At 42.6% G+C, this 21,007-nt stretch overlaps 1 protein-coding gene across 4 annotated transcripts in view; it reads right to left on the reverse strand.

Annotated features, from left to right (window-relative positions):
- Positions 1-21,007, reverse strand: part of bmp6 (bone morphogenetic protein 6) — a 147,930-nt gene that overhangs the window by 94,317 nt on the left and 32,606 nt on the right. For all 4 annotated transcript variants that reach the window (XM_069920858.1, XM_069920857.1, XM_069920860.1 and 1 more), the window contains exon 2: positions 5,915-6,107. In XM_069920858.1, the coding sequence (XP_069776959.1) occupies positions 5,915-6,107 (193 nt within the window). The remainder of the gene's footprint in view (positions 1-5,914; positions 6,108-21,007) is intronic.

The following is a 21,007-nucleotide window of genomic DNA, read 5'->3' on the forward strand; positions in this document are numbered from 1 at the left end:
AAATGTGATGTCAGTAGTGCAGACAAATCTTTGGTGGTCTTAAAGTCATGTTTTGATTGGTGTAGGATGGAGAGGACAAGAACCTGATAGCTGTTGAAAAGTTGTTCTTGAACTGAAGGCACTGGACTTCAAATTTCTGTACCTTCTGCCTGAAGATAACACTATGGCATGAAAATTCACTCATGAATGAAACGCCTTCAAAATCTAGCCTAACAAGTTCAACTTGGTGGAAGCCAACAGGTTTCAAAAGGGATGAACTGTTAGTTATGAATTAAAAGCATTTTCAGACATCTGTTTTTCTAATTCCCTTTTAATATTGTTTTTTAGAATTTAACTTAGAAATACAACATAGTAATAGGCCCTTCCATCCGAAAAGCCTGTGCCACCCAGGTGCACCAATTAACCTACAAACTACATACAGTTTTGGAGGGTGGGAGGAAACTCAAGCTCCCAGATGGAACCCACATAGACACATGGAGACCACCTAAACTCCTTACAGACAGCACTGGATTTAAACCCATGTCGCTGGCACTGTAATAGCATTGCACTAACCCCGACACTAACTGTGCCACCCTCTCTAAGTAAATTTTATTTCCTTGCAGCGCACAAGACAGGAGATTTCCGCAAGAAGTTTCTGTCAGGAGAGGCTCAGTTAGCAGCAATCTTGCTTCTGAATGAGAAGATCTTGGGTTCAAGTCATACTCCAGACCAATGTTCCCTTTAATTTTTAGTAGCCAGTGTGCGCAAAAATCTTATGCAGTGCAAATATTTTTTTCCTGTGACAGAAGCAGCTATGCACTGAATGCTTGTGCAAATGTAAACTTGAAATTGTTTCAAGATAATTTTGACACAGCTTGTATCTCATGACTAATAAAGCTATTGGCATGATTTAATATAATACAGGTAGGATTGCATTCTATGAATTAACATATTTAGTTAATGTTTTTGATTATTAATTACTACATTATTTTAAGTGACTAACCTTTTTGCACACATTTCCTTTGTGTGCTGGTTGCAAAACTTGGAGGGAACAGTGCTGCAGACAATGGAACACAAAATCCTAGGCTGAGATGCGAATGAATTCCCTTGCACGATCTTCAATAAGAACAGGGGAATTATCCTTGGTCCCTCAGTCAATATTTATCCCTCAGCTACTGCCATTGAAACAGATTAACCAGATGCTTGTGGGATCTTGTAGGCTTGACATGTGTTATGAACAAACAGTGGTCTTTATTTATGCACAGGGGAACTTGTAATAGGACATGTACTCACACATTAACATGCACAGCACACAGGCACGGTATACTGAGAAATGAGAGTTTAACTTGTTCAGCACCCACAATCCACAGGCAAGGTGTAACAAACAAGTGCATACATATAAACCTGGCTTCCAGGATCAACCACTGCTTGGGATCCAGGATTGGGCTATTGCAGTCAGACCTCCAGAGCTGATGGCTGCCTGGGCTTCAGGTTGGTTTGAAGACAGCAGCAAACAAAGGGAGAAACTGCACATGCTATGTTTTCAATGCAGGACCCATCCATATCAGCTATGAGAGTCAATCATGCATTAGCCACACAGATCTAACCCTTGATTGGCAAGACAGGTGACTTCCAACTACTGTCAGGCCAGAGAGGTCACATGACCCTCCACAACCCACACTCCCACCAGGTTCTAGACAGAGAGGCACATGACCCTCTACAATCCACCCTCCCACCATGTTCTAGACAGAGAGGCCACATGATGCTCCACAATGCACACAACAAGCTGCCGCAGAGATGAGCTTTCATTTATTTGCTTTTTTGTTCCTGCCATTGCGAAGATCCATGGAATTTGATAAACATGCAGGATGCCAGAAGGTTTTTTCTTCTACTCTCCCACAACTTATTTGATCATTTACTTCTGCCAAAAGGCAAAATACAACAACAGAGTGTATTAAATTGTTGGCACTAGTCTATGATCTACATCTGTTGAAACAAATAAAAATTCTGCACTGGTGCAATGTAAAACCAATAACCTGGCATCTAATTATTCAAAACTTGTGGTGACCCAGCAGCTGCATCACTCATTATTTTGCATTGTGTGCTGGAGATACAAAGTACAAGTTAAATGTGTAACCAGAGCAAGAGGTTGTGGACCAAGTGAGTAGCAGGAAGGTGGGGGGCTGGGGGGGGGGGGGGGTGTGGTGCCTGAAACAGCAGAAAATAGCAGTGGGTCAGGAACATGGGTGCATCTGGAGCTGAAGTCAGGGTCTCAATTGCTTTATATTTCCCCACTCCTTTTAAAATTACTCAATTGACTGCAAAATTTATATTAAGTGTTTAACATGTCAGTAAGGTGAAATAAATGTGTTTGGGTAGAAATAGGGGAAACATCCTTTTAAAATTACTCAATTGACTGCAAAATTTATATTAAGTGTTTAACATGTCAGTAAGGTGAAATAAATGTGTTTGGGTAGAAATAGGGGAAACATCCAATATCTGGAAAATCTGCACACCAAAGCTCCAAGGATGTTAGATTGACCCAGAAATTTACATCACAGTTGCTCTGGATTAAAGTATTAAGTCTGATTCCAAGTTACTTGAAAAATCTGAGACTTTCACTAATACAACTTTAACAAAAGCATCAATCAAAAAAAATCTGATCATTTCAATGTGAAATAGTTAATTATTTTTACACCCTTACTGATAGAAATTCTTGTTACAAAGCATGAAATAAAACAAAGTTTCCTGCAGGGAATCAGTCAGCACTTGAAAGAGAAAACCAGTCTCATGGTCTGGATTTCTACAGTCAACACCAAAGACCTCTGAGTGCATATCAACCTCTATACCAGTCATTTCATTCTGCCATCTGCTTCCACAGCTCCTCTAGCACCTCACAAGCAAGCTGAGTGGACAATCACAATGAAGTATTCTCACAGGCAGCAATGTCAGGGAGCATCAAGTCGGAATTATCTCACACCTTGCACAATCTTTCCCAAAAGCAAGTACAGTATAGAATGCACTTTTGGAATGAGGTCAAAGGCTGAAAACATCAAACTTACTTAAAAATTTAGAATGAAGCTATCATAGAATAGAGAAATTTAACATTCCATAAATACAAATTTTTTTTTTTTTTAAAGCAGCAGTTTGTTAACCAGGGCCTAGAATTCCATTAAACTCAGTTACACATCATTAAAGTGGGGATCAACTCATTAAGACATTTTTACAGCTAGATTAGCGAGCCAATAGGTTCAGTGATTTCTGTTTGTTACGACTTTGATTGCAATCCCAGGATGACGACACAGACAGCAACATCCAACCACGTGGCATCCCTAAACATCTTTCTGTGATTGAACAGCCCAAGTAATTGCTAACCCACATGTTCAACATTTGATTTCATCACCCATTCCAGCAATGCTGAAAAATCCTCTAAGTTACACACGTTCACCAACAAAGAGCTTTTCAACACACACTGCACATTGGCAACTTACTTGAGGTCCAGTCCACACAAGCTCCAGCTGCACGGATGAAACAATTTTTAATACGACATGATCTGATAAATCTGTCAGTGATTCAGGATTGCCCTCTCAGAATGTACAGAAGTTCAATGGTACAGGAAAAAAAACATTCATCAGTGTCTACTCTATCCAAAAGGGCTGCTCTTAAATCACACCTCTCATGGCCACAGCTTGAGAGGCTGTTTCCTGAAGGTTGTGCTTTACAACAACAAAAACTTTCAAACTGCAGGCTTATCATTTCTGGAAGGGTGAAATTAGGCTTTAAAATGCAACATTACAAAATGCAACATTACAGAAGTTATACAAGAATATTAGTGGCATGGCAAAAGTTTCTTTCGACCTAAATATATAGGGCTGATTGTCAACGGGAACTGCCACTAATATAGTGTAGTGTTTCCTTTGAGCCATGTGCAACTAACGCTGCTTTGAAATTGGATGTACCTACCTGTAGGCCCCTGGCAACTCCATCCCTGATAGCACCTAGATCGCAGTGTGGTTCTGAGTTGAATATCTGGCAAGCAATGCAAGGTCTAGTTGATATATTTTATTTCTGTCTGCTTTCCTAGGATAAACTGCACTAGTCTGCAACTGGAAACAAATCAAAACTTTACAGAGATTTCACAAGACAATTGCACCGACCAAAATGTGGTCAGGATGTTAAAGTAGTTTCTTCACTGTGAGCAGGAACCACAGTTGACTAAATTTGTACGGACTTAGCGTGACACAGCAGACCCAATGCTCAGCATCAGATGACAGGTGGCTTTACATGGTGAGTCTCATTCGACAGGGCAAGTCTAGAGGCATAATTATAATGGTAGAACTTTACAAAACATTGGCTAGGCAAAAACTGGAAGACAGTGTACAATTCTGGTTTTCTTGTGATTGCACTGGATAGGATGCAGAGGAGATCGACAGGATACTGTCTGAGATGAAGTGTTGTGTTAACAGCAGAAAGCAGGTAGGCTGGGTTTGCTTTCCTTGGGGATGAAAAGGCTAGAGGGAGAACATGATAGGGAAATTCAATAATTGAGAGGCCCAGATACAGCAAATAGTAGGAAATTTTCTTCCAAATTTGAGGCATTGAAAGCTGGAGAATTTAGTGTTAAGAGGTTTGGAGGGGATCTGGGGAAGTACTTCCTTTCCCAGAGGCTAATTGAAATCTGGAGTGCACTGCGTACAAGGGTGGAGGAGGCAGAGACTCTCTCAACATTTAGTATGCAGTTGACCATTTGACTTGGCAAGAGAAGGGTGGCTGCAGACCAAGTACTGGCAAATGGGATTAGTATGACAGGTACCTGATGGGCCAAAGGGCCTGCTTCTCTGTGGCATGTCTAAAAGTCAGGAAGGCTCTGATTTGACACCAGTTCCATTAATGAAATGAGAGGTAGGAGGCCTTTCAGCCCATCAAGTCAGCTTTACCAGTCAAGAAGAATGGCCATTCTGCTACTCCAATCCCATCAATGCATGATAGGGGAACTGCTCCACCCAAAACCACAAGAAACCGCAGAGGGTTGTGAACGTGGTGGCTCAGTCCAAGCTGCTCTCCAGCAATTCTATTTCTAACTACCACTGCCTTGGGAAAGCATATTAAAAGACTCATCCCATCTCAGACACGCACTCTTCATTCCCATCCCATTGGGAAGAAGACTCATGAGCATGAGATGAACCACCAAATCCAAAGACAGCTGCTTTTGAACCATTATCAGATTCCTGAATAAAATCCTCATGGTAGTAAAGTTAATGTCTTTATACAACCATCTGATTGCTCTGTAATTCTGCACTTCTAGACTTGTTCTACTTCCAAGACTGCATTGGCAAAGGATGGCAAAACCCTGCAAACACCTCACAGATCCTCCCTACTTATTGTTCCACTCTGCTCTCCCTGCACTCTCCTATGGTGTGCAATTGTTAGAGATAACCTGTTGGTCAGCACACTGAAGAACCCTTCTCACTGTACTAAGTATTTTGCTGTTGGTGACTCAAGGTGAGGAACCCACAGGCTACTGGCAACTGCAGTCAGGGGACTCACACCAGGCTGTGGACCGCTGAAAACTTGCTCGAGACTGGTTGAAGGGTTACAGGTATCTGAACCCCCCGAGATGCAAAAGGGTACTGGAGGCTTCCTGATCATGTCAGAGGTGTGCTTCTGGAGCTCAGATTGCTGATGGTTTGGACTGATGGTTGCCTGGCTGCGGAAGTGATGGGAGGCAAAGCCATGGACACTCAGTCACTCTGGGGAGACTCTCTTCTGCTTTTCTTTCTCTGGCTGTAGGGGGCACTGGGCAAATTCTGCTGATAGCAAACCCTCATCTGCCCTACGGTAGACTAAAAGAAATTTTGTATTATATCACATTTTCTGTTTTATTACATGACAATAAAATAAACTTGCATCTTGGAAGGAAGGTAGAGGAACCCACCTATTTGCATCCTCATGCAACACCTGATAGATCCCAATCTCAAATGTTTCATTTTCATTGCGGCTTCTGATCCACTCCTTATAAATTCGAAACTCTGCAGCTGTGACGGCTTCCCCATCTGGAATTTGGGACAGATTAAATTTGTACTCCTGTCGGTGTGGCTGGTAAAGAGTAAAATCTTCTTCCTGCTCAACTGCAAGGAAAAGAAATTGGAAATTAAAAATCAAAAAACACCAACTTTAAAGTTACATGTGGGCTCCTCTAGTTACAGGAGACCTGATTTACAAAAATCCAAGCATGAAAATACTCCCATCAATTTTTAATTTTTTTTAGATAATTAATGTTTTGTGGTATTTATTAACACTGGACACAGAATATTTCATTAGTTTAATTATGCGTAATGTTTGGGTGAATGTATGGTGAAATGAGAGCATTAGTGGAAGTGCAAGTAGAGCAGTAAGTTATGGGCAGCAATAAAACGGAGCAACAAACCATCTGCGAGAGGAGTGCAGAACACATAAGTGCTTGGAAAACTCAGCAGGTCACGCCACATCCAGAGGAAGTAAAGGGCAGTCGACGTTTCAAGCCCAAGCCTTTCATCATCGTCATGGGGTGAATGTACAAACTCTACATAGATAGCACCTGATATCAGGATTGAACCTACCTATCGGGCACTATGAGGCAACGGCACCACTTGCTGTAACACTTAAATTCTTCCCTAAAATTTTGTCAAACTCTCTGTTGAACTGGGTGGTTAGATCTGCTGTATGCAGGTTGATAAGAGACAGGTAGGAGTCTCTTTAAAAACTATGATTGAATCTCCTTGTACAATCCTTCAGTTCTTACATTCTAAATCATAACTACTCATGCAAAAAGTTTCTCCCTAACCTCACCTCCCCTCCCCACTTCATAGATTACCTTCAGTCGGCATCTTCTGGCTCTTGACTCTCTTGGACAAACTGGGGTTTTACTGAGGTCCAATACCTCTTACAAGTGGCTTCTCTGGGTGTCCCAAAGAAAAAAGCAGAGCTACTCTGGCTGGAGTCAGTGGAAACGAGTTCCACCAGTAACACATATTAGATCAAAATTATTGCAGTCATGTTTAAACAATGGATAGAGGTGCCACAGATCAACAGAAAGTTGGGGTGGAGGAGGGACCATCTTAATTCTACCTCAGTGTACACTAAAACCCTTGGTATCCAGCAACTATTGGTAGATGTCGAGTCAGTGAACTTTTTGGTTGCTTGAGACTTACTCTTATGGTGTGTAACTAATACACTTGCATTAGGAATAAATAGTTTAAAAGTCAAAAATATTACACTGTACTTACTCTGAACAAATATATTCACTTGCATGAATATATAAACCTTAAAGCATTTTATTTGATTTTCAGTCACATTCTTTGAAAACTATTAACCATCCCCACCATGGAGTTGCCTGAAAGACGAACCACAGCATTATAGATAATTAACCCCTCTCCCCTAAGTTTACAGATAAAGCCTCTGACTGGGGCGACTCTTACTAAGCAGTCACTTTAAGAGAGTTCAACCCAATGGCGAGCAGCATCAACCATCCCTTCATCCTGGGCGATGCCATGGTTGTTTCACACAACTGTATTCTAATAGCTGTTACGAGCAAAGCACGACCATTGCACTTCACCGGCTGAATACCTACTCCCATCTTCACCAAAGCTTTGTGTTATTTCAGAGAATATTTACTTTTATAATTGTAAACTTGCATTTTTTTTTTAAACCTCTTATTTTATTCCTATTTATTTTAATTTTTAAAATTTATTTTCCTCAATTTTGTTTTTTGCCAGTTGCTAGAGTACCAGATAACAGGGCTTTTACTGTACGTGGATTATACAAATCACTTCTCAAAAGAGTGAAGGTTTCTCTTGTGCATTATGCCTCAGTCATTGACAGGGTGCAACTCCCAAGAGCCAATTACAAAAAGAATGTGCTAATATTGCTGTGCATCGAACCAGAAATACTCAATGATGTTGATGATAGAAGTTTACTGTCATTGCAGCCAAACAGGTATATAAAACATACCAACTACAACGTGATAGTATAAATTATCACATTATGCTAAGACAGAAAAAGAGATTTTAAAGGTGGATATGTAGCGACAGCTACACTGTTCCTGAAAGAACACACAACCATACAGGTTGAGCTCAGTGAACAGACTGGTTTATTGCAGGCTGCTGGGCTGTACTTATACTCCCAGCCCGGACCTGGCTGAGAACCACGCTGGAGGGCGCTGACGTTACCTGGGCATCACGTGGTCCCCCAGCGCGGGCTTCTGAGCCCCGTGCTGGGAGGAAAGGAACAGCCCCGATGGCGCCAATTTGGCCGGCTGCCCCGCAGCGGCCTGCCTAGTGGTGAGCCGCCACACAGCCCCCACCCCCCAGAACCGGCGCAAATGTCCTTTTTCGCCGGGCGGCCTTGCTTCTTGGGCTGGGCTATGACCACGGGCTCAGTGGGATCGAGGTGCACTGGCTTCAGCCTGTCCACGGCAAACAGTTCCCGCCTGCCGCAGATGTCCAGCGTGAAAGTAGAGCCGGAACGCTGTACAACCCTGTACGTCCCCTCGTACAGTTGCTGCGGTCGGGCCCCGCCAAATGAAAAGGTACTCCGCGGAAAGCAGTTTGCCGGGAATGTGAGATGGGCGGGTGCCATGCCTGGGCGGTGGTGGGGGTTCAAACAAGTCCAAGCGTGCCCTGAGGTGAGGAACTAGTTCATGCGGCGACCGCTGGGGATTGTGAGGTGCATTGACAAACTCACCAGGTAGTGCCAGTGGCGCACCGTAGATCAGCTCAGCTGATGACGCCTGTAGATCTTCTTTGGGAGTGGAGCAGATGCCCAGGAGCACCCAAGGCAGTTTGTCCGCCCAGTCTGGACCAATGAGGTGGGCCATGAGTGCCGGCTTAAGTTCGCGGTGCAGACGCGGGTGGTAGGCCGCGGTGCAGTATAGCTGGATCCCCAACCTGTTGGCAAGCTGTGCCCAGAGCACAGATGTGAACTGGGCAACCCGATCACTGGTGAGGTGACCCAGGATGCCGAACTGGGTGACCCAACCATGCAACAGTGCTCGGGAGCAGGAGTCGGTGGAGGCGTCTGGCATCTGGATCGCCTCAGGCCAGCGAGTGGTTCACCATCGTAAACAGATAATGGTTGCCCTGGGATGAAGCGGTTGTAAAAGTTGACCATACCCTTAACAGAGAAATTCTTCAATGAGCTAAAGAAAATAATAAGGAAATTCTTATGGAAAGGTGGGGAAAAGGAGGATAGCGCTAGATAAATTAACAGAATGGTACAAACAAGGTGGTTTACAGCTACCAAACTTTAAGAATTATTGTAGAGCAGCACAATTAAGATATCTATCAGATTTTTATCAAACAAGGGAAAAACCAGATTGGACCAGGATAGAGCTAGATAAAATAGGGGAGAAGGTGCCAGAACAAATACTATATAAGTGGGATAAAAAACTGGTGCAACATAGGAATTCAGCAGTACTGCGCCATCTGCTTAACATTTGGAAGAAGATTCATGTAGAAAGGGGAAAAAAAAAACAAATTACCAACTACCAAAATTATTATTGATACAAAATCAACTAATCCCTTTCACAATAGCTAACCTTTCCAGAGAATGGGAGAGAAAAGGGATCAATAGATAATTGTTTTTTGGGAAATAATTTATTATCATTTGAACAAATGAAGTACAAATATGGAATAACTCATGGTACAATGTTTGCATACCACCAACTGAAAACCTACTTAAAGGACAAATTGGGAAGCAGGCTAAGGTTACCAGAAGGAAGTAGCTTTGAATATGTGATTACAGAAACTACGATAATAAAAAGATTTATAACAAACATGTACATCAAGCTGCAAGAGAAAGAAAATGATGATATAAGCTATAAACCCAAAGTGGGAAAAAGATTTAAACAAAGATAAAAAATGAAATATGGGAAAAGTTATGCTCTGGAACTATGAAAAATATAATAAACATGAGGTTATACATGATACAATAAAATTGGTTACACAGGCTATATATCACACCCCAAAAGTTAAATAAATGGGATCCAACATTATCAGATAGATGTTTTCGCTGTAAGAAGGAAATGGGAACAACAGTACATGCAATTTAGGCATGTGAGAAAGTGAAAAAGTTTTGGGAAGATCTAAATCAGGTATTAAATAAAATCACAAAAAGTAACATACCAAAAAATTCAGAGATCTTTCTTCTAAGTAATACAAGAAGTAAAGAATTAGGCCTCAAACTGGATGAAGCACAAAAAAGATTTATTATGATAGCCTTAGCAGTAGCAAAAAAATGTATAATGTCAACTTAGAAATCAGAAGAGAGCCTGAGAGTACAGCAATGGAACATAGAAATGAATAAATGTATTCCATTGAAAAAAACAACATATAATTTAAAAAATAAAGTCACATTATTTGAACAAACTTGGGAACCGTGCATGGAACACAACAGAGAGGGCTTACTGCGGACCTCCACCCCCTAAAATGAAGACAAAATGACCTGATCCAGTGTGTAAAAGTAGATGACACAATTTTCTTGTTTATTTTCATTGTGTGATGACATTGTTTAATGGGTTTATTGTATTGTATACGTTGAACGTTTAATGGGTTTGGAGGAGGGTGGGAAGGAGGAAGGGAAGGGGAGAAAATAACACTGCGTATATTCAAGAGGGAAATGTTTGTGTGAATTTTGATTAATATGGTTGATGGTGAAAAATTTAAAAAATTTTTAAAAAAAAGAGGTTTAACTCCAGTTTAATTCAAAGGGAGCACAAAAGTACAGGTTGCTTTTCCAGTGCAGGCCTGAGAGACGCAGTAGCGTTGGGTATGCCATCATCCAACAGAAAACCAGAAATCGAAGGAAGGGTAGCCCTTTCAGTCAGTTGCACCCACCAGCAACATCACAGCTAAGATTTCATATAACACATTAAAACGTCACTCCCCCGCTGGTCAACAAAAATCCCACAGCACCATTTAACAAATTGAGCAGACCAAGACCAGTATGATATTAATCCCTCACAAAATATCAATAAGAAAACAATTCATCAGATCATTATAACATTGCTGAAACATTTCATCTGTTACAAGTGACTGCAGCAATAAAGTATTTCAAAGCACCCCAGGACATCTCAAAATTGCAAAATGGACCAATAGAAATAAAAGTTTTTCTCCAGTCAATTCAGTTGTAACCAATTTCCAGCAGGGAAAATATAATTCAATGAATCATCTAGAATAGTCATTCTCAATCTTTTTTTTTGAAACCCACAGATAACCTTAAGTATTCCTTTACTTGCCGCAGACCATCCAAAACAAACCCATGGATCACCAATGATTGGGAGCTGCCGAGCTTGACAAGAACGCTTCGCTGTGTTGGAATTTTTTTTATTGGAGAACTTTCAATTTTTTTGGTCAATGAATTTACAACTGTTTTAAGTATCACTTGTTCATTATAACAGCAACTTATGCCTTCTCTATGGACCAACTATACCAAACAGACCACCAGTGGTCTTTAAACCACAGGTTGAGACACTGATCTAACATGTCCATTTTGATTTTGAATGCCAAAAATTTGACTCCAATATGTTGTAAGTGCTTGAGCAGGTGACAGAAATATATTAAATGTAGGAACCAGACTAAAGATCAAAAACTCCGTTCCTTTCTCCACAGATGCCCCCAACCCATTATTTCAATTTCATAAGCCTTATTTTCAATGTATTCTCTTTCATTTTATTTCTTCTACTTAGTCACAGATTTCACATCATGGGAAGTTGTGTGCAAAAAGTAAAACCCAGTTCACTTCTTAGGCATGGGAACATTTCAAAAGCGTGCACGTTAAAAACATGACTGCCTTATTAATGCAAGGCACGGACAGTAGAAGGACTGAAGAAGGTCAAGGTTAATGCAAGGCTTGTACTTCAATTGAACTCTTGTGAAAAGCCTTATTTTCCAATTCCACTACACAAATAAACTTTGGAAATTCTGGGAATCTTTAGAGACTTTTAAACTGTTTGGCCCTAACTAGTAGCAGCAATTGAGGGGAATAGAATCCCACAGCACTCCAAACGCTGGAAGGTTAACTAGCCACACTGAATTGCCCTTGGTGAGTAGATGAGTGGTAGAATGTAGGGAGAGTTAGAAGAATGAGGGGAGAATTTTAAAAAGGGGATTAATGTAGGATAGGTCTAAATAGGTGGTTGATAGTTGGCACAGGCTCTGAGACAAAGGGCTGGTTTCCGTCCTAACGTATGACTAAAATATTCCCACTGCTCAAACTCTGAGCCAGCAATAAATGTTGGAATTTAGATCTTCATTAATTTTGTTTGAAGAAAGCCACAAATCACTTTCAAGAACTCCCTGAGATACTGACCAATACCTTTTGACTCAGGAGACCTGGTAGACAGTGGTAAAGTTTAATAAGTTAATATCATGTTGATTAAACCACCTGTTTCTACCAACTTTGTTTCAATTGAGTTTCTTGAAATCTGCAAGTTAATACCTTGTCACTATTTAATCAATGGCTTGATTTTGTCAAAATGCTCACAAAAATTACATTAAAAAAATAGATCGAGGTGATACCCCACTGATAGATAAAAAGACTTTCAGGCACTTTCCCAGAGAAATACAAATGGTATGGTCTACCCTTGATTCTTATTGTTTATGCAGCTTAGGTCTCATCCTATACAGACAAACCACCTTGAAAGCTCAAAGTTAAAGTTCTCAGTGAAAATTCATTCAAACGCTGGTCCCAATCGCTGGCGCTGTAAGGCATTGCGCTAACTGCTACGCCAATCGTGTTGCAGGTCATAAAGTCCATTGTTTCCAGCAGCATAATGGTGTAAATATTTAAATAAGCCACTTTACAAATAAAAATATAGTGCAAGAAAAAGAAAGTAAGGCAGTATCTGTGATTCATTGTATAGGCAAGATACTTGAATGCAATATTATGGGAGTTCATTCATGTGTAGGTGTGCCCATAATTCAAGTGCTTGAAACCCAAGAACGGACTGTATTTGAAAGCTCTGTTAATCTACCATCACTCTTTTTAAAAATCCTGATGGCTTAGAATCTGGGTCAGTAGGCATTATTTGATGCAATCCCCTGTAGCGACACGTCCACACAGTGTGACAGGTGAACCAAAGAGTGAGTTTATTGGTTTGAATCCGCTCCGTCTCTGCGCTGGCCCGCCCACTTCCGGTGAAGTACCCCACCGGTTTCCGAAAGTGATGTCACCGCGTCATGGTGTCACTCTCTGGCTGGCGGGGTGCTACATGAAAGTAAAGGGCGGCTTAGCCTACACGTGTCGCTAGGTGCAGGATCCTCCTTGGCAGTGAAGGGGAGCCCGCGCCATCTTGGACCGGCTGCATGTTCCAGCGATTCTGCCCATTTACTCGCACGGTGGCTCGGCCCGCCACACCACCCCCCCCCACCCCTGAAACGCCACCATACTCTGAGCAGTCTGACATAGACTTTGGGCAGTTTACCTCTGTGTCTGACCCGGGGTTCCATGGCCGGCAGTTCAGAGTCCAGGTGGGCGACTTTGAGGCGTTCGACTATGAATCTGCCCTGTTGGGTGCCAATAACCAGTGTGAAAACCACGACGTACCTCCGCAGTACTCTGAAAGAGCCTTCACACGGGCACCGTAGGTGGGGGGGGGGGTCCCTTGCTGTCTTCTGCGTACAAAATCGTTGTGGGTGGACTGCAGATCCTCTGGAACATAGCTAGGTGGTGAACAGTGTCTGGACAGTGGCAGGGAAGGGGGGGGGGTCTTGTCCGTCCATCCGTTCTCTCAGCCTGTACAGGACGTCTAATGTGTTGGTCTGTGTGCCTTGAGCGTTGAAGTGTAGGTCCTCTGGAATGGAAAGCAGTGGTCGATGCTGGTAGGTCCTCCTTCGGTGCCATGCAGATCCTGAGCAGTTCCCACGGGCACTTGTCCATCCAGTTCAGGCTGGTCAGTTGGGCTATCAATGTGGCCTTCAAGTGGCGGTGGAACCAGTCGACCAGTCCATTTGACTGGGGATGGTGGGCTGTAGTATGGTGGACTCGGCTGCCGCAGAATTTTGCCAGGTTGGACAAGAGGGAGGAGGTGAACTGTGCCCCTCAGTCCGATGTGGTATGTGTCAGGATTCTGAACCTCACAACCCAGATAGCAAGGAAAGCCCAGACGCACGTCTGTGTCACACGCAGCCATAGGTATCGCCTCTGGTCAGCAGGTGAATTTGTCCATGGTTATGAACAGGTACCTCGCACCTTGGCTCACCGGGAGAGGGCCGACAATGTCGACATGGATGTGTTCTAATCTGCGTTGATCCAACTTGAATATCTTTGATGTGTCACTGCACCTTGTCCTGTTGGAACTGTACACGGGTTCGAGCCCACAGGGTAACATCTTGGCAGAGTCCATGCCACATGAACTTGTCCGAAAGGAGGCGGACCGCGGACTTTATGCAGGGGTGAGATAAGCCGTGGATCTGGTTGAAAAACCGCCATTGCCAGGTTGCGGGTAGGATCTGCCTTGGGGACCCAGTGGAGATGGTGCACAGCAGGGTTGGTTCTCCTGGTGCGAGACGGAAATCTCTAACCAGGCTGGTGATGGCCGTACGGTATGCATGGACATCTGCGGCTTTCCCCTGATCTTTGGAGAGCTGGGCAACGTCGAGCCCCCTGCAAGTTGTGGCATCAGCTACTACATTGGCCTTGCCGGCGACAGGGCAGATATCTGTGGTAATTCTGATATGTAGGACAGGTGGCCGACCACAGGTCCAAGACCTTGCTCAGCACATAGGTCAACAGTTTGTGATCCGTGTAGGCTTTGAACCCTCTCCCCTCTCGCTTACTTTGGCATCTGTGGTGGCGTTTAGGGTGCTGATAATGTGCCAGAACTTGGTGTCCTCTGAAACAATTCCCCTGATGTGGAACTGGGACTCAGCTAGCTGCAGCCAGTTCCTGGGCTGGTTTGCCCAGAAGAGTGGTGGATGCATGCTGGCTGCGTTGATCGGTGGTGCTGCAACTGTGGATGTAGCTGGTTGCTCCATCCTGCTACGTTCAATGCTGGTTGCAAGAACGTTGGAACTGTTGGGGTCACCAGTGTAGCGACTGCAGCGGCAGCGCTACAGAGTAAGGACACATCCACACAGTGTGAGGGTGAACCAAAGAGGGAGTTTATTGGTTTGAATCTGCCACGTCTCCGTGCTGGCCCGCCCACTTACGGTGACATACCCACCGGAAGTGACATCACCGCATCGTGGTATCACTCTCCGGTCAGCGGTGTGCTACGCAGAAGTGACAGGCGGCTTAGCCCGCATGTGCCATCTTGGACTGGTTGTGCATTGCAGCGATTCAGCCCATTTACTCATGCGGTGGCTCAGCCCACTACACCCCATCCTTTTATGCAGGCTCCGATTCCTAGTTTAATTCTAACACTGGACAACCAGATCCCATTCTCCCTCATTCACAGGGACTTGGATCCTGCTCTCCCTTCCCACCAGGGCCCTGGTTCCACATTTCCTTTCAACTCATCTGGTTCACAAGAAAATTCATCATACTACTCAACAGCTTCAGAAAATTAATAATTATTGGGAGATTATTGGCAATATCATCCAATCGTCTGGAAAATCTGTCAGCTCAGTAGCAAAGACCCAAGCACATCAGATCATTTAATTGGTTACAGATTTTAATTTCCCAACTGAATATGAACTAGTTTCTTTGGGTCAATGCTCCAAACATCTGGTTGTTAGTCCAATAACTGGTATGGTGGATAGGGGAGGAAAGTAGGCTTCTCGAGGAAAGCCACATGGTCACAGGGAGAATGTGTAAACTCAACAACACATCTTAGGCCGGGATTGAACCTGGGTTGCAGGATCTCTGAGGTAGTAGCTCTATCCATCTGACCATTGAAAAAAAAAATATGCTGGATAGCTGTTTCAAAGGGAATCTGTAAGGCTTGTGTTTAAAAGTTTGTGTTTAAATGCATTGCCAAGTTGGGTTCCTGGACCTGAAATAAGGGAGGGGGATCTACAAACTGGACAATTATAGGGTAAGCAGCATGTAGAAAAATTTAGTTGTGTGTTTTGGATCCATGAACTAAATTTTATTGTTTGTGCTCAAAACATGATGCCAAACACCAACAAATCAATGCACAAAGGAGCTGGTTTGGATAAGTCTCATTGTCAATGTGAAGAGCATTCCAGAATTTCCAAAGTGATACAAGAGGTTGCTGTAGAGATTGTGGAGGCATTGGTAATAATCTTCCTGGAATAAACAGAGTCTGGCATGGTTCTGGTGAACTGGAGGATTGCAAATGTCACTTTGCTGTAATAAGAAGGGAGCCAGGCAGCAGAGAGGAAATTATAGACCTATTAGTCTGACGTCAGTGATAGGGAAGCTGTTGGGAGTCGATTGTGAAGGATGAGGTTACAGAATACCTGGAGGTGCATGAAAAGAGAGGCCCAAGTCAGCATGGTTTCCTTAAAGGAAAACTATGCCTGACAAAATTATTGCAATTTGTTTTTTTTTAAAAAAGAGATCATAAGTAGGATAGACAGGGGAGGTGCAGTGGATGTTGTGTATTTGGATTTTCAAAAGGCCTTCAACAAGGTGCCACACGCAAGGCTGCTAAGCAAGAGGAGGTCCAAGGAATTACCGGAAGGATACTAGTATGGCTAGAACATTGGTTGGTTGGCAGGAAATAGAGTAGCAATAAAGGGATCCTATTCTGGTTGGCTCCCAGTTACCAGTGGTGTTTCGCAGGGGTTGGTGTTGGGGCCAATTCTTTTTATGTTGTATATCAATGACTTATTGCCAAAGGTGGCTTTGGAAGTGAGGTCGTTGGGTGTACTTAAGGCAAAGATTGACAGGGATTTGATTAATCAGGGCATCAAGTGTCACGGGGAGTAAGCCGGGGAGTGGGGCTGAGTGGGTGGATGGATCAGCTCATGATTAGAATGACGGAGCAGACTCATTGGGCTAATGGGCCTACTTCTGTTCCTATATCTTAGGAATTCACAGCCCATAACCCATTATACCACCTGACTGCAATGTAATGTCATGGAATTGTTATGTGGTTATGTGGAATCACAGGCCAGGCATACAGACCTTTCAGGCCATCAGGCCCATGCTGACACAAATCCCACTTTTTACTGAAATTTTAAAAAATATACAGAAAATGCTGGAAAAACTCAGGGCATACAGCATTCGTAGAAAGAGAAACAGCCAGTTTCAGGCTGGTGAGCAGAGAGACAGTGATACCCTTCCCACAGACTCTGTTTGACTGATTAAATGCTTTTCCAGTATTCCCTTTTGCTTGTTTTCCTTTTTTTTTACTTGCACATTCCTCAACTTCTCTCCCCACCTCGTTCACCTGGCACATGATTTGCATTTGGGGTAATTTTCCCAGGCAAGTAACATCCTAATCAGTATCTCTTTGTGGAAGGAAACTGTAACCCTCTGTGGTCACAATGAAAACATGCAAACTCCACACAGACAGCTTCTCAAACCAGGATACAACCTTAGTCACAGGAGTTGTGATTCATGAGAGAACAAAGTCCTATCCTGTCTGTATCCTAGGTCTCTCTAATAGATTCTGGGGAATCCACTGGTCTTTGGTTGCACAAATGAAGGCTCACAAGAGTGTCACAAACATGTTAAGTGCTTCTCAACTTCAATAGAGCTGGATGTCAGAAGCATTAAGCATGAGTACCTTAAGTAGAGGTTACTGTGCATATTGCAGACTTAATTTCTATACATGTATGATTTTTCAGTACACAGGTACTCAACATCAACAACATTCTGAGAATAACTGGGCACTGTGTAATTATGCATGTAAATAAAAAAAACTACATTTCTCACGTTATGCTTGTTCTTTCAAGAAAACCGACTTTATATGGGTTTATCCATTAACTGACTATTTTCCTTGACTTGCTTCCACCACCTCCAACAACTTCCAACTGTCTTCAACCGACAATAACTGACAATGCTCGCGACTCCCCCACATGCATCACTCCTGGTTTCCAGCCAACTGCGTGCATTGCACGCTCGGAAATTAGTTTGTATTTACTCGCATAATAACAGACACAAACAGGAAATCCATTCTCAATCAGTTGCTTGTTCTACTCAACTGAATCTAAAATCTGGTTTCACTGAAGCCAATGGAACAGAATTTCAAACAAACATGGATGGATTTCCACCCATTTGTGACTGATATCTCCTCCAGTGTCTTTCAGTGTTCAGGACATGACCAGGAAGCAATCAATTGAAAGGAGAGCCTCCAGGGGCAGAATGGCCTAATTCTGCTCATAGAGGCCTTGTACATTGAAAAGTGAACCTGCAAGATGCTGGCAACATTGAGAATTTGTCCCTCAAAACATAATGCTAATTTTCCCAACTTGAAGAAGAGCAATTGTTCGTGCTTTTGTAATTACATCACCCACCATCCCACTCTGAGACCTACTAATCAAAGCCAGAGGTTTACACTGGTGCACACCTCATCAGTTGCCGCTTTCAGGTGCTCGGATGCAGATAATGCGCCGGCAGGTGCAGCTGGGACGTTCAGGTGGCCGTGGAGAAGATGTTTTTCTGTCACCTGAACATGCCAACTGAAGCAGCTGCATCTGAGTGAATGCTGGCTCCTGTGGACTTGTGGCTGGGTTCCACTGTTGCTTTCAGGTGCAGCGGGGGATTTTTGGAGCCGGAGATTATACCAACAGGAGGAGGATTAGGTAAATGTTCCTCCTGGCCGGGTTCTCCACTTTCAGATGGCCACCTGACAGCTGGATTGGAGTACAATAGGCGGCTTTACATCGTGGTATTTTGGCCACCTGAAAGTGCCTGGTGAATAAAGTTACAGTAAAATTACAGACATTTCACAAATATGATGACACAATTGAGTTTATATTAATTATTCTCAAAGAAAAAGATTGGCGCACCACTGAAAAAAGCACGTCATCGATAGCTGTACGGAAAACAGATGGTGAACTGGAAAAGTGGAACAGAGTATGCATTTGTGTGTAGAGGAGGAGAGAGAGAGGGAGAGAAGAGAGGTGGGACAGAGGGGATGAAGGAGGGAGACATAAGGAGAAAGAGAGTGGGAAAAGGACAAAGAGCAAGGGAGAGGGAGGGGAAAGTGTGAGCAATTGTGGGGGTTGAGCTAATAAAGAAAACCCACAAATCTCAAGATCAAATGGCAAACAAATGTGAAATTGTCAAAAAGGAATGCACATTCAGTCTTTATCACTTTACCAGGGATTCCTCTGGACTTAAAAGATTTAACACACCCTCCAATGTCTGTTTACTTCCAAATCATATGTAATTGAATGGAAACTGCCACAGGGCAGAAAATTACATCTGTGATTCACCTTTGAGATTCCAAAGAATTTTTTTTTCTCTTACTTCCACGTTGCTAGAGTGCTGGTTTTGAAAGGCTATATTTTCCATTAATCTGGAGTGACCATCACTGCCTCTCCCACACCCCTAACCTCTGCTTATCTTCATGGGCCTCTCACTGTGGCATCTTTTGAAGAAACCTTTTTAATTGGCAGGTATGATTTAGATCTATTATTCATTTTTTAGTCACGTTGTAAAGTCAAAAACAAAATCAATTATCTACATTAATAGCAGCTCATTATGCCTCTTGAGATGATTTACACCGGTGTACCTCCCAGTTTTGGGGCCGACCAGTCAACAACCAGAGCTGCAGGTGCAGATCATTATTTCACCAGTCAACTGATTCAGTGCTTCAGTAACGTCAGGACACAACCTACCAGGTCATATAACCTGCCCAGCACACTCGTCAGCATTGAACCCACTTTACAAAGAAAGTAGGTTCAATAACACTCGCAATACATCCCAGGAGAATAGTCAGTGATTATCTCATTGAAAATTTGCCTCTCTCTCTCTCTCTCTCTCTCTAAAATATTGTTCAGTATATAACAATCATCTTCCAATGTGGTGGCAGAGTACATTAACAACTTTAACACAGGACCCTAACGTTCACAAAGCCAATTACAATTTCTTTTTATTTCATCGTACCAATCAGAAATGTCTAAAAGATAAATATACAGGAAAAAGGAGGGAATGTCAGATCATTTTTTTGCACTAATTGCAACTGTGAATATTTATCTATCCTTTTATATTTATTATCACTTTTTCTGTCTCATGGCAAACTGCAATCATTAATTTAAAATATAATTTTTTAGTCTAAATTACATTCATGTGTGGCTGCAGCAAGAATTTCAGTGCATCTGTACAATGTACTTCTGTATATGACAATAAACTCATTCTTATTTACAAGTTTTTATGGCATCTTTACACATTCATCTTTCATCTCATCTTCAATTTATTAAATGTATTTTATCCAATGTTAAGAATGCTGCTGGCAAGCCCCATAGCTTTTGTTCATCTATAACTGTACCTTGAATTAAGCAATTTATTAGACCATTTTAGAGAGTAGTTGGGAGTCGATCACATGGTTGGGTATGGAGTCACACGTCACCCCTATCAAGTGATGAGCAACTAAGTTAGGGGCTCCAGGAACTTGTTCGCTTTTTGACTGATGATTGAATCTCATTCAGTAGTTTGAAATAATCTCACAAAATAGCATTTCCCACTTTGGCAGAATGCATTCATCAATTATTTTTATCCATTGCTAAATTGCTGCTCTGCTAATGGACTCAGACACTAGTATTACTTAAGTGGAAACAAGCTTGTACGGTCAATAGTGATGTCAGGCCCGGAAATAGATAACTGCTGGTTAATCCACTGGCATCACTCGAGGGTGCAGACCGCACCCATCAGAGGGGGTGACACCAAAATGATGGTCTATAAAATTGTTGTGCAGTATTTCAGCAGAATTTTATTATTTTTTACAAAAATAACCCTGTAGTTAGTAATAACAAAACATTTTTCGTAAGCCCAGCTTACATGAATATACCTCAAGGCTAAAACCCTATGCTGATTTACTTTTTGAACTTTCTAATGTGCTCCGGTCAGAGCAGTCATTATTACCCAATTACAAAGACGCTTCGAATCACGTGGTTTCATCTGCACGCACTACAAG

Source organism: Narcine bancroftii, chromosome 2 (assembly GCF_036971445.1).
Source record: "Narcine bancroftii isolate sNarBan1 chromosome 2, sNarBan1.hap1, whole genome shotgun sequence".
Taxonomy (NCBI): Eukaryota; Metazoa; Chordata; class Chondrichthyes; order Torpediniformes; family Narcinidae; genus Narcine; species Narcine bancroftii.